This window comes from Pseudochaenichthys georgianus, chromosome 16 (assembly GCF_902827115.2).
Source record: "Pseudochaenichthys georgianus chromosome 16, fPseGeo1.2, whole genome shotgun sequence".
Taxonomy (NCBI): Eukaryota; Metazoa; Chordata; class Actinopteri; order Perciformes; family Channichthyidae; genus Pseudochaenichthys; species Pseudochaenichthys georgianus.
The window spans coordinates 11,122,778-11,136,880 of NC_047518.2; the positions used below are offsets into that span (position 1 = coordinate 11,122,778).

At 40.6% G+C, this 14,103-nt stretch overlaps 1 protein-coding gene across 1 annotated transcript in view; it reads left to right on the forward strand.

Moving 5' to 3' along the window:
* Positions 1 to 13,592, forward strand: part of LOC117460601 (aldehyde dehydrogenase, mitochondrial-like) — a 41,799-nt gene extending 28,207 nt beyond the window's left edge. The window contains exons 9-13 of the mRNA XM_071205803.1: positions 7,178 to 7,362; positions 8,079 to 8,243; positions 9,213 to 9,370; positions 9,606 to 9,720; positions 13,252 to 13,592. Of these exons, the coding sequence (XP_071061904.1) occupies positions 7,178 to 7,362; positions 8,079 to 8,243; positions 9,213 to 9,370; positions 9,606 to 9,720; positions 13,252 to 13,284 (656 nt within the window). The 3' untranslated portion in view covers positions 13,285 to 13,592. The remainder of the gene's footprint in view (positions 1 to 7,177; positions 7,363 to 8,078; positions 8,244 to 9,212; positions 9,371 to 9,605; positions 9,721 to 13,251) is intronic.
* The last annotated feature ends 511 nt before the right edge of the window (positions 13,593 to 14,103 follow it).

Below are 14,103 nucleotides of genomic sequence, written 5' to 3' on the forward strand. Positions count from 1 at the left end.
GTTTTTTCATTTGACTCTTCTACCGCACAAAATTGACGAATCGCCGCCTATTCTGTCTTATAAATATCCCCTCTGTTGTCACTTTCAAAGTTCTGCCTCTTTAATAAAGGCACTGGCCTGAAAAAATAAATCACAAAACTCACCTATCCAGAGCTGCTTTTAATGTCGGATTTAATGTTTGGTGTTTTTTGTATACCCGTTTTAATGTTTTATGAAATAAACCTAACCAAACAACACAGATATTGAACACCTATGAACCTGCTGTGTTTAGGTACTACGCAGGCTGGGCTGACAAATGGGAGGGGAAGACCATCCCCATCGATGGAGACTTTTTCTGCTACACCCGACATGAACCCATTGGAGTCTGTGGACAGATCATACCGGTGAGGGGGGGCAGGGAGAAAAATGGAAATAACATTGCAAATTATATAAGAGAGGAGGAAAAGCATTTTAAATATTTGCCCAGACTATATTTCTCTGTAGACTAAGCACTGCTGCAGAGGAAAGCATTTTACCCAGATACACTTACACACGGAGAAGCAGTGAGGTTCGAAGAGTTCCTAATTCATCCATTGCAAACCTTTAGTCGGATTCCATAGATTATATATAAGCCTGTAAAGAATGTTGTGGATACGTATGGTTACAATTTACAACTCATTATTCAGGGTTATCGGGGAGATTCCCAGTCGATCACGAGATGTGTCTAAAAATAGAACAACAATATTCTGTTTTATCGTTAATGTGCTATAACATAATCTTCCTGTGCCAGAATAATGCACTTGAACGCGTGACCCCATGTGTCGGGGCGTGGCTGGTGGGCAGTGGGCACTATTTCGCTGAGGTTGTTGTCCGTGTCAACTGGAGTGACAGTCCGCACACACAAGACCGCAATTATGGCAGAAGCAAAAAAGCCCAAAATATATAATTTTCACTCCGAGTGGGAGGATGATTATTTTTGTATCTATTCCAATTCAAAGTCCATCTGTCTCATCTGCAATGCGAGCGTGGCTTTATCGAAGAAGGGTAATTTAGGAGCGGCATTTCAAAACAGTGCACAAACGCTACGAGACGGAATTCCCTCCTAATTCTGCCCTACGCTCCAAAAGGGGAGGGGCCTGAGAGGACAGCTAAATGCACAGCAGTCCATTTCCAGCAGGCCCAACAACAAGAGCAAGGCTGCTACCATAGCATCTTATCGTGTCAGTCACGTTCTTGCGAAACACATGAAGTCTTTCAAAGACGGCGAAGTTGTGAAAGAAGCATTCCTGGAGGCTGCCGACGCGCTTTTGGGGGACAGTAAAAATAACAGTAGCATTTCAACAGGTTTTTGATATAATAAAAACTCAAGTTAGATACCGTTATTAATCAGCTGTAAGTTTTAGTTTGTTTGAACTTATTCATTATAATTATTGTACAAAATGGTATAAGAATGCAAACTTAAATTGATTATAGTCTATTATCAATTCAGGTTAAGAAACTAGTGTTGCTTGCATCCTAAAAAAAAAGGCATTTCTTTTTATAATCAACTAAAATGCTACAAAAGGGGTTTGATTCTATTAATTTTGTCTCTTTTATTGCACTTTGGCAGCAGATTCTTGTGTAGCTTCAGATCTGAGTTGTCTTATTAGTAAGCCTCATTTATACTTTTGTAGCAACACTATTTTCATATAATGGCAAAGAAAGGGTTCAGAGTCTTTTCTTTGTTCCTGTGTCATATGTGGCAGCACTGTTCAATGTTTCTTGAAAACATTACCCACTGTAGTATGTGACGTGTGAATAAACTCCAACTCCGTATCAACAACACTGTTGTGTAACTTCAGTTAAATACTTGTATGTGTGTAGATTAGAAAGAGGTAAGATAAAGGATCTGCAGTATTTTATGAAGTATTAATCGTACAGAGGTCAGTGTTATACAAGTAGAAGTGTGTATTTACCTGGTAGCAGGCTGTCAGTAATGGCTACGCCTCTCTATTTGGACTGGTAGATCTCTCAGACTGGCAACTTTAAAAGTAGCTCTCGGTTCAAAAAAGGTTGGGCACCCCTGATCTAAGTGAACGGTGACTGTAAAAACTACACTGCGCATGCTCAGAGTATTTTCCTATTTAATGTGTGTGGCAAAAAATAATGACCATAGGGGCATAGTGCTGCCATCCCCACCATACGTCATCTCACATCATTCAGAGCTGATTGGCTGTAAGTACGTGTGCCGCGAAAAGTGTGGTGTGTGAAGAGGAGGAGAGAGAGCTGCAGTGAGGCGTCCTAAAACCAGGAAGTAAGCTGCGCATGGCTTCCCTCCACAAAAAAGCAACGAGATTTCTCCATAGGATTTTAGAAAATAGCTCAAAATAAGATCTGTGGGAAACGTAGCTGTTAGATAAATGTACGTTTTGTTCAGCCGGATAATATCCACATGTCTACCCTACTTTTATCATTTTCGAATCAAAAGCTATTGATTAGATTAGATTTATGATAGACTTTTGAAACTACAAGAAGATAAGGAGGACTTTTACAAAAAAGTAATAGAGATTTTTGTCCAGAAGGATAGGCAAATGGACTTAATCTTCAAGTCAAGGTAAGACTGCAATTTTATTGAAAATGGGATCTTACTAAGAGAGAACAATTCAATATTTAAATGATAAATTACATTTTTTTGGGTATCCTTCTGTTGAACTGTCTGTTTAAAAGTAATTGAAGCATCAGACAAAAAAAGCCTTTGAAAATAATACTATCTTTTGATTTCGGTCAAAATATAATATTTGTAAACCTGAAGAGTCAGTGCAAGTGCCTCGCGAGCCATGAACCTCACTGCAGAAGCTTATAGACATCTAAGTTGTTTGTGCCCCACCACTTTTGTACATATAAAAACGCCACTGGGGACATCTATAATAGCCTGTACCTTAACAGCCACAGGGCAGACCTGACCTTGTTCCACTTGCTTCTAAATACGTCACTATAGCCTCCCCAAACTCACATTTTGCCAAATTGAGTGTGAGGGAAGCTGAACGCAAACGATCAAAAATCTCACTCAGTCTTCAGATGCTCAAGCCAGGTAGATGAATAGGCCACAATATCATCCAGATAAACTTCACAGTTCCCAACCCCACATAAAACCCTGTCCATCAGCCGCTGGAAAGTGGCGGGTGTATTTCTCAACCCAAACGGCATAACCGTGTACTCCAAAAAACAATCTGGTGGGACAAATGCACTGATTTCAGCAGCACGCTTAGCGAGGGGGACCTGCCAATATCCCTTTAAGAGGTCCAACTTTGAGGGTTTTGCACAGGGTTTTGTCTACAAAGACAGGTAAAGTAAGGTAGCTCACAGCAAGAAGAGAAGGACAAGATACTACACTGAAAGTGCGAACACAGCACAACAGGACGAAAGATCTCAACACGCGCAGAGTTGGGAGTAGGAGAAGTTGAGTTGCCGAGAAACTGCACGGCTGCAGCTTAAAATGCTCCCGTCTCCTCAGGCGGACCAATCAGCCTGTCGAGGGCAGCCAATCAGCAACCGGACACTACCTGTTCAATCACACGCAGCCACACAAACACAGAAGGAGGAAGAAATATCTGCACACAATACACATAACGACCCAGGGTCGTAACAAAAGGATCTGCAGTATTTTATGAAGTATTCATCGTACAAAGGTCAGTTTTATACAAGTAGAAGTGTGTATTTACCTGGCAGTAGGCTGTCAGTAATGGCTACGCCTCTCTATTTGGACTGGTAGATCTCTGCAGACTGGCAACTTTAAAAGTAGCTCTCGGTTCAAAAAAGGTTGGGCACCCCTGATTTAGATTATTCTGTATTTCCTTGAAAGCCCACATCATATCTGACTGATGTTTTGTCCTTCATACACTCACCACTGATCCACTACAGCAGTGGTTCCCAACCTTTTTTGTCTGTGTAGTGTACTCCTTGAGCTGGTCTCCCTTCTATACGAATGTCCTCACTCATCTGTGAAGATATGCCTACATTTTGTCTTGTGTTAAACCCTTGGTAATCGTATCTAACCCAACGGCTCCTTAAATAAAAATCACTGATATCTTTATTTATATTGTACATATAACTCACCCTTAATACAAATGCATTTAAACTTGACATTTACACCGATTGTGAGTGAAAATTATAATAATAAAGACTCACTTCTAGCAGTTTCAACATGTTTTTTTAAGAGCTCTGAAAATACCCCACGCAACCCGTTAAGTACCCCTAGGGGTCCCCGTACCCCCTGTTGGGAACCACTGCACTAAAGAGTCAAAGCAGAAGCCGGTGGTATCACAATGTTTGCACTTCTTTAATATGTACGTTTTACTGTCACTTGATTCAGACTCCAAAAAAGACAAAAGATTTGATATCACAAATCTGATAATACATGTATAATTGATTTGAGCAATAGCAAACAAGGAACAGTGGAGGGGGAGGGGGAGGAGTGTAATGGTGTGATCATTAACCAAGTTTAACTAATTGTTAACTGAGGTTGAACAAATGTGAACTTGTTGATACAGGGAACGTGCCTGGAATTGTTTGTCCCGCAGGCTTTAGTAGAAGTGAATGTAAAATGAAAATGTGTTGTGAACATATTTACCTCTTCTCCCTGCAGTGGAACTTCCCTCTGCTGATGCAGGCCTGGAAGCTGGGCCCTGCCCTGGCCACTGGGAACACCGTGGTGATGAAGGTCGCTGAGCAGACTCCGCTCACAGCTCTCTACGTAGCCAGCCTGATCAAAGAGGTACTCATTAACAACATGTCAGGGCATGATACTTTCACCAGATACACATTAAGACCATCTATCATGTGTGACGTGTTTCTGTTTCCAGGTGGGCTTCCCTGACGGTGTTGTGAACATCTTGGCAGGCCTGGGGGCGTCAGCTGGGGCTGCCATCGCACGGCACATGGATGTGGACAAGGTGGCCTTCACTGGATCCACAGAGGTAGCACCAACTTAATGTACTGCTGTCGACATGCTAAAACTCATTCAAAAGCTAACCGGTATATTGTGGGCAAAAAGATATTTGACCCTGATCGAAAGGAACTTATTTATAACACATACTCTTAAGATAATACTTGTTGATGTTGTGTTTTTAAAGAGTCCTTCTTAGGATTGTCCCTTTCCTGTAGTGTGTTATATACAGTAGGTTGTTGTGCCTGTAAATTGTTCTCCGGGCAGATGTCACTTCTGTAACATATGGACATCACAGCACAATTGTAACATAGTGACATCACTATGTTGCAATTGCGCTTCAACTCATTGTACATGATAGGCTAAAGGACGGGACATCTATAAGCAGTTGACCCATTACAACAGAGCAGACCGGTTAACCAATCAGAGCAGACTAATGCTAATGTATACACCGACCATATTACGTCCAAATCAGTCGGGCATTGTTTCTGATGGCAACGTTTCTGATAGTGCTGTGGGTCTGCTTTGCCGATATGACGTCATATCGGACGCAAATCTGGATCAGCTCCGTTGTACCCCCGTTTTTAGAGATTTGGGTACGGAGGAAAAGAGAGAGGGTTTTATTTTCTGACGCTGCGTGAGTTCCCTGACACACCGGGGACACATATTTATGTATAAAAGACATCAAAAAGTGCATTTTGCATGATAGGTCCCCTTTAACCTCTGACCTTGAATGTACATTTGTAAAATTCTGCTTTTAAACTGAATACATCGTTTCAGATTTAATCAGTTCAAAAGCTTAGAGTAAATATTCACCTGTTTTTTTCTGTACTCTGCTCTTAGAAAGGGCATTGATTAGAAAGTTCAATCAATAGTAGGAATATTAGTTTACTTTTAGATTTGGTAGACCATATTTGCAGTGGAATATTTTTGCTATATTAAGCATCTGTCATCAACAGTGGGCTTTAAATCTTCCTTCTTACAAACATTAAGGGAACCTTGATGATAAGCTCCTTCTCCACAGAAGGCAAACATACATTACACCATCATAAGGAATATTTGCAAAATAATAACTCACCCTGCCGTGTCAGCTTTTTACAAATTCTGTTCCAATCTGTTAGTTTGGAAATGGCATTCTAAGTCAGTTGATATAGTATTTATAGCACTAACTCTATCTGTCTTATCAGGTGGGTCATCTGATCCAGCAGGCGTCAGGCGGCAGTAACCTGAAGAAAGTCACTCTGGAGCTGGGAGGAAAGAGTCCAAACATCATCCTGTCTGATGCCAACAGTATGTATTTTCCCTTCCACAAACATTCGAACACAGAAGGTTTACAGTTGGTTTTTGGTATTTATAATAATTCAGTTTGGGAATAAATGCACAGCTAAAGCAAAGTCTGGCCATGTAAATATATAAAACCTGTGATGCTGTTTGCCTTTGTCTGGTTCTGTATTTCGTAAAAGAGCTCTCACAAAGCGTAAGAACAATTAAAGGGTTACTTTTCTGTAAGACTTGGTGAATTAAGCAAACATAGACATAGCTATTGTGGAGGGATGTTTTCTGGTATATCAGGGGTTCAGTATCTCAACCAATGACACTTTGAACCACCACCCTTCTGATTGGTGGAGGACCGCTCTGCCTCCTGAGCTACAGCTGCTTCAAGTGACCTCCACTGGATTTATTTCTTACTGCAGCATTAATGTTTACATGGAGCAGCTGCATAGGATGTTTATACGTTTGTGCTGAGCGTGTTAGCTTTGCTTGACACGTAAGTACTAGAATCCCTCCTCACATGCTCTCCCTCTCTGCTGCTAGAAAGAGCGGTGCCCGCACAGCGTTTGGAGGCAGGACCAAACCATTACATGTAAATAGAGGGGGGTGTACAGAGGCTTTGGATGGTTAACTTTTGGAAGAAAAAAAGTGAAATGAATCGTAAGTTTATTGAGTACATTATCAATTGAACGTTATATTAACGTTAATTATTGATGATTGATGAAAGGTTACTTAATTTTTTTTTCTTAATGTTCGAAAAATGTTTGCCCCATGTCAACATTAATGGTGCCGTACGAAGTTCATCTTATTGTCCCATTGTGTGGTGGAAAGTCTAACCAGCTAATAGTGACACACCATTGAGTGCACTTGTACATGAATACAGAAAGTAAGAAATAAAACCACTGGAAGTCACCTGTTGTTAGGGTCTATCAAGAGAGGACACTGACAGATGATTGAGAGAGTATTTCAGGTGTACTAACTGACTTTGTCTATCCCCCCCAGTGGAAGACGCAGTGGAGCAGTCCCACTTCGCTCTGTTCTTCAACCAAGGCCAGTGCTGCTGTGCTGGCTCTCGGACCTACGTCCAGGCAGACATTTACGATGAGTTTGTGGAGCGGAGCGTGGAGCGAGCTAAGAGACGAGTGGTGGGAGACCCCTTCGACCTGAAGACCGAGCAGGGACCTCAGGTAGGAACCATTTTGGTCTTGGTTTCTTCTTTTCTAAGGTTACATTGTTTTGTTGTTTTACATATTACACTTAGCTAAAAAACATCTTATTGATATTACTTTCTCTGAGGTATTGAGGTCATCCAAAAGTAGCGGAAAGTAACCGGGTTACAAATACGTTTATATTTGCATTCCCAGATTAGGTTACTGTAAAAGGTATTTGTAGTCATTGTTCTAATGGAATAAATGTTTAAAGTAATCCTCCCAATGATAACAAATGTATATAGGGTTGGCAATGGCATAGTCCGGCAGTGGCTCAGTCTGTAGGGACTTGGAGAGGTATCAGTACACCCCCCCTACCCCATAGCTCCTGGGTGCTGTTCAATAGCTGCCCACTGCTCCTAGCACTAGGATGGGTTAAAGGCAGAGGTCCAATTTCACTGTGTGTGCTGTGGGCATGTACATGTGTGAGACACATAAAGAGGGTTTCATCTTTCGATTCTAACATTTAACTGATATTGCATTTTTACAGAGACACACATTAAGGGAAAAACAGTCATGAAAGAAAATATCTATATGTACATATACATTCTTATACATACACAACACAGACCAGACAAGAAACTGCAGTCAGTAATATCACTTCTAGCAAACCCTTTCACAAGGTCATTCCATGCATCATTCCTATATAAAAACCTGAAATATAATGTGTGCTGCTTCCTCTCGATGTCCCAAAGGTGGATCAGGAGCAGTTCAACAAGATTCTGGGCTACATCAGCAGCGGAAAGAGAGAAGGAGCCAAGCTGTTGTGTGGAGGAGGCGTGGCTGCAGACAGAGGGTACTACATCCAGCCCACCGTGTTCGGAGACGTCCAGGACAACATGACCATCGCCAGGGAGGAGGTAGGGTTTAAAACGCCTCAATAAAAACAATCAACATAATCAGGGAAAAATTAATTACAACTGATTTACTTTTGTGCTCCCCAAAACGAGTGGTTCAATATTCCAACCTTGTTTGGTGCTTCTCTGTGCACAATGTGGTGTCCTTCAGTGTGGCTGAGCGGTCAGCTTTTGTATTCTTATATACTGAGATACTCACCGCTGCCATTAGCTACTTTTAGGGGAAGAATTAAAATATTGTATTTTCTATATTTGTGTAACTATATTTGCGTTTTCCATTTTTTAAAATAATATAACATGACATACAGTTAAAAAAAGAAAGGCATAATTGAATTATGAGGAATAACCTATAAAACTAAAGTCAATAACTGGGTTCCTTAGCTGGAATTATTAGCACCTAAAATAACATTGATTTATCCCTTTTATAGCCTTATGGGTATCTGAGAGTCACTCCGCAGAATCCCACTTTTTAGCTATAGCGGCCAAAAATATAAGAAAGAAATAGAAATCAAAGCAAAGTGCCGCTGAGGCACCCGTCAGCTAATCTTACGCATGGGAAAGAATCAAGTTCCGAGCAAAAGTCGTTTCAGTGCGATTTATTATACACACATCAAGCCTTTCTCTTCCTTCACTACCACCTGTTCCCCATATTTATAATGAGCAGGTATCCCCTCCCCCGGTGCCCAAAGGCTGCCTTTACAAAAACAGAGGCATAGTACAACTTATTTGATAAACTTAAATACGAATTAAAAGGAAGATTTACTATAAACAAAAAAGAACAATAAAATAAATGATAACTATTACATAATATAAGCTCCTAGATATGGCTTCATCATTAGCAAGGAACACAATGTCTCCTGAGTGCGAAATAAGCATGATATGTGAGTTAGATGTCTACAGATCAAAAGTGTTTTAGCTGGTTTGCTCTTCATGAAATTATTCCTGTGTGATTTCTTTTTTTTTCTCTTGCAGATCTTTGGTCCAGTTATGCAGATCCTGAAGTTCAAATCCCTGGAGGAGGTGGTGGAGAGAGCCAACGATACTAAATATGGCCTGGCAGCCGCTGTGTTTACTAAAGACATCGACAAGGCCAACTATGTTTCGCACGGTCTGCGAGCCGGCACTGTCTGGTAGGTCTGAGTGTGAACATTAATGTCTCTGAGGCCTGGGTATTCATATTGCATCTTTCAACTGTTTTGTTGCTTTGTTGCATCCCTATCAACTCTGATATAACATTTTTATCATTATAAATGTGCGTTTCTGTGGCTATGTGGTTGAAATAATTTTTACAAAGAAGTCCAGTGTGACAAAATGAGTAAAATTATGAAAACAACTCAATGTGTCCCTGTCTCTCTGTCCTTGCAGGATTAACTGCTATGACGTGTTCGGGGCTCAGGCTCCATTCGGAGGTTACAAGGCTTCCGGTAACGGCAGAGAGCTTGGGGAGTACGGCCTTGAGAACTACACAGAAGTCAAAACGGTAATTTTCAAAAATATACTATGTATGTAAAGGATATAGGGATAGGATATAAAGAGGACATATCCTACTCATTTTCAGGTTTCATATCAGTATTTTGTGCCTCTGTGACATGTCTCCATGCTTTAATGTTAAAAAGCTTTTAATATTTCCCATACTGCCTGTGCTGCAGCACCTCTTTTCACCCTCTGTCTGAAACCAGAGCCCAGTCTGCTCTGATTGGTTAGCTGGCCGGCTCTGTTGTGATTAGTTAAAAACTTAGAGATGTGTCGGAAAAAGATCTCAGTGCTGCGTTTGACACTGTTGACCACAGCATATTACTAGACCGACTGGAAAACTGGGTGGGACCTTCGGAAACAGTTCTAAATTGGTTTGAATCGTACTTAAAGGATAGAAACAACTTTGTTTCTATCGGTAAATACACATCTGAGTTGACAAATATGACATGTGGGGTTCCTCAAGGCTCCATCTTGGGGCCTCTTCTCTTTAACATCTACATGCTACCACTGGCTCAGATAATGAAGAACAACAAAATAAGTTACCATAGCTATGCAGATGACACACAAATGTACGTAACAATTTCACCAGGAGACTATGCTCCAATTCAAACACTGAGTAAGTGCATTGAACAAATCAATGACTGGATGTGTCACAACTTTCTCCAATTAAACAAAGATAAAACTGAGGTAATGGTTTTTGGAGCCAAGGCAGAACGTATAAAAGTTAGCGCTGAGCTTCAGTGTGCAATGTTCAAACCAACAGATAAAGCCAGAAATCTAGGTGTAGTCATGGACTCTGACCTGAGTTTCAACAGTCACATTAAAACAGTTACTAAATCAGCCTACTATCACCTAAAGAATATATCTAGGATTAAAAGACTAATGTCACAGCAGGGTTTGGAAAAACTTGTCCATGCCTTTATCTTCAGTAGACTCGACTACTGCAATGGTGTCTTCACAGGTCTCACTAAAAATCTATTAGAAAGCTGCAGCTGATTCAGAACGCCGCTGCTCGAGTCCTCACTAACACTAAGAAAGTGGATCACATCACTCCAGTTCTGAAGTCTTTACACTGGCTTCCTGTGTGTCAAAGAATAGATTTCAAAATATGCTGCTGGTTTATAAAGCACTGAATGGTTTAGGCCCAAAATACATTACTGACCTCCTGCTAAATTATGAACCATCCAGATCTCTCAGGTCTTCGGGGACTGGTCAGCTTTCTGTCCCCAGAGTCAGAACTAAACATGGAGAAGCAGCGTTCAGTTATTATGCTCCAAATATCTGGAACAAACTCCCAGAAACCTGCAGGTCCGCTGCAACTCTGACTACTTTTAAATCCAGGCTGAAGACTTTTCTTTTTGTCGCTGCTTTTAATTGAACTATTCATATCTTAAACTGCACTGTAACTTTTATCCATGTACCTTTTTCTTTTAATGTCAGTGTGCGAAAAAGTACACGTCCCACCGTCCGGGACGTGTTATTTACAATATCGGACAAGTAGATCTGTCAATTGACTTGTCCGGCGGACAAGTGACGTTTATTGACAAATTATTGATATTCAGTTTACAAAAGGCAGAACTCATTCGCAAATTGTCCGTGTCCGCCATTGTTCGTTTAGAAGTGTTAGTTTCGGTTCTGCTTGTCGATTCCTAAGGAAATGCATCTCGACGCTTTCTGTACAGTTAGACGGGGGCGGGCGGAGCGGGGTGGGAAGTGTAGCACAGTGGCAGGGTTGGGAAGCAAAACTCGGTTCCGAGTAGGAACAAATAACAATTGTCCGGTACCGGGATTAATAAGAGTTGTGAGGACAGGAGGCGAGGCCGAGCCCTGCGGACCGCAGCTCTCTCTATGCTCCGTATCAGCTGATCGCTGCACGGTGCAGCTCAGCGTCTCTCTCTCTCTCTCTCTCTCTCTTTCTACACACAGCGGATCCGCTGCCCGTTTAACAGCCTCATCTTTGTCAAACTTTCTTATGTTCTTCCTCTAACACGTAATGAAGGTTATTAAGCGTTTTAGCTTTATGAAGTGAAGCAGCCTCCCTGTCTGTGTCCTCGCGCTGTCCTCACATCCCCGGACCCCCAGACTCGGAGGAGCACAGGGATGTCAGTATTGTTTATGAAGCAGGGTATAGAAAGTACATTATTGAAATGAAAATACTATTTATTTACTTTTACAAACAGTGGGCAGCTGTAGCATGTGTATTGCAGGACATGTGTAAGCGTGCAAGCTTACACATTAGAAAAGCGCTAGGCCTATAGGCTATAAATATAATGTGTCATTATTATTATTATTATTGGGTTATGTCCTATGTGTTGGACATGTGTGGTTGGACTCTGTTTTACAGGCAGGTTGCAGTGTAACATCAGAGGGCCAACTGTACATTCTCAAACTGCACCACTTAGAACTAACTAAACAATGCAGAGATTATTTTTATATAATTGTATTCAATAACCGTAAGAAATTCAACAGTATGAAGTGATTTGTAAATAGGTATACAGATTTGACTTAATGTTTTCATAAATATATTTTTCTCCCAGTTTGTCATGGGACTTATTTTTACCCTCTCAAAGAACCGGAATCGAGAACCGAAAATAACCGGAATCGAAAACGATACCCAACCCTATGTGTGATGCAGTTAGCGGTGTTGTAAAAACCGTGGGAAAATGTAAAATACGATGACGAAGAAGAAGATTCCAGTGGCCCCAATGGCTCACACTGAATGTGTAATTGAACTATTCATATTTTAGATTGCACTGTTTCCTTTTAATGTTTATTTTATTAGCTTTTCTTTTTTAATGCTTAATGTCTTTCATTTTTTGTAAAGCACTTTGAATTGCCTTGCGTTGAGAGAGAGAGAGAGAGAGAGAGAGAGAGAGAGAGAGAGAGAGAGAGAGAGAGAGAAAGAGAGAGAGAGAGAGCGAGAGAGAGAGATAAGAGAGAGAGAGAAGAGAGAGAGAGAGAGAGAGAGAGAGAGAGAGAGAGAGAGAGAGAGAGAGAGAGAGAGAGAGAGAGAGATGAACGTTTTGTTGAAGAAACATAACAGATATCGGTAAAATGTCAAAGCGTGAAGCATCTCAAGGACCTTGAGATCTGAAGTGTGCTTTTTGTGTACTTTCGGGTCAATAATGTGGCCTTCCAAACATGTATGATTGTTAATAAGGCATTGTCAATCAGCACCAGGCATGATGGATAGATAGACAGAAGATAGATAGATCCCAATTTGGGAGATGTTTGCATTGCAGCAGCATTTAAAAAAACAAGGAAAGGTACGTAAGAGAAATTGAGACACAAGAAATAAACAGTCCAAAAATATTTCTGAAATAAAATAGCATTAAAAGTTAAAAATAGATAGATCATTTCCACGTGTGTGTATATATATATATATCAGCAATGTGTCCTTATTACAATTAGTTAACAATTAGTCACAATTCTGGCATAGTTACTTTTGAATATTACTATATATTACTATTCTTATTTTTTTTTAAATGCGATGTTTTAGAACTTGAAATCCTGAGAGTTGTATTGTCTGTTTCAGGTGACCATGAAGGTGCCTCAGAAGAACTCCTAGGGAGTCGGCGAGCTGCCGACTGAAGAACGCGCCTGCTCTTCGTTAGAACTGTTGAAGTCACTTAAACACTATCAATCGCTTTGTAACAACAAAAACATCTACACAAAATCTCTTTTCTACTTGTCTTTATACAGGACATTTTTGAGCAGGAACCAATTTATGAATGTCTCAATACAAATTTGTATTCAGCATTGCAGGCCCTTATTTGTATACATTTAATTGAAGACAAATGTGACAATATTCATTTCATCAAAGAATATGCAAACATATGAGAAAAGAATGAAAATAAATAAAAAGGATGCTATGTATGAACTGTACTGTAAGACATGTATGCACTGACTGGAGAGCACTCGACATCAGTAAGAACCAGACATGTATGCACTGACTGGAGAGCACTCGACATCAGTAAGAACCAGACATGTATGCACTGACTGGAGAGCACTCGACATCAGTAAGAACCAGACATGTATGCACTGACTGGAGAGCACTCGACATCAGTAAGAACCAGACATGTATGCACTGATACATATAATAAATGTTTAGTCTTCATTTAGGCCCAAGTCTTCCTTGACATATTTAACATGATCAATGACAGTTAATTATGTTCATTTCAATCAGGAGAGACTTTTTTTGATTAAAACACATTTATTGACAAGTTTATGATATAAATGTTCATAGTGATTTGCGATTAGACCCCTGTAAGGGAAACTTCTGCTTCAATGGAGAGTCAGGACGAGCAGGAGTTCTGATGTCAAACACTGGGATTTAATACAAGCATCGGCCGGAAAAATTCACATCACAAGTCACACAGTCAAAAGT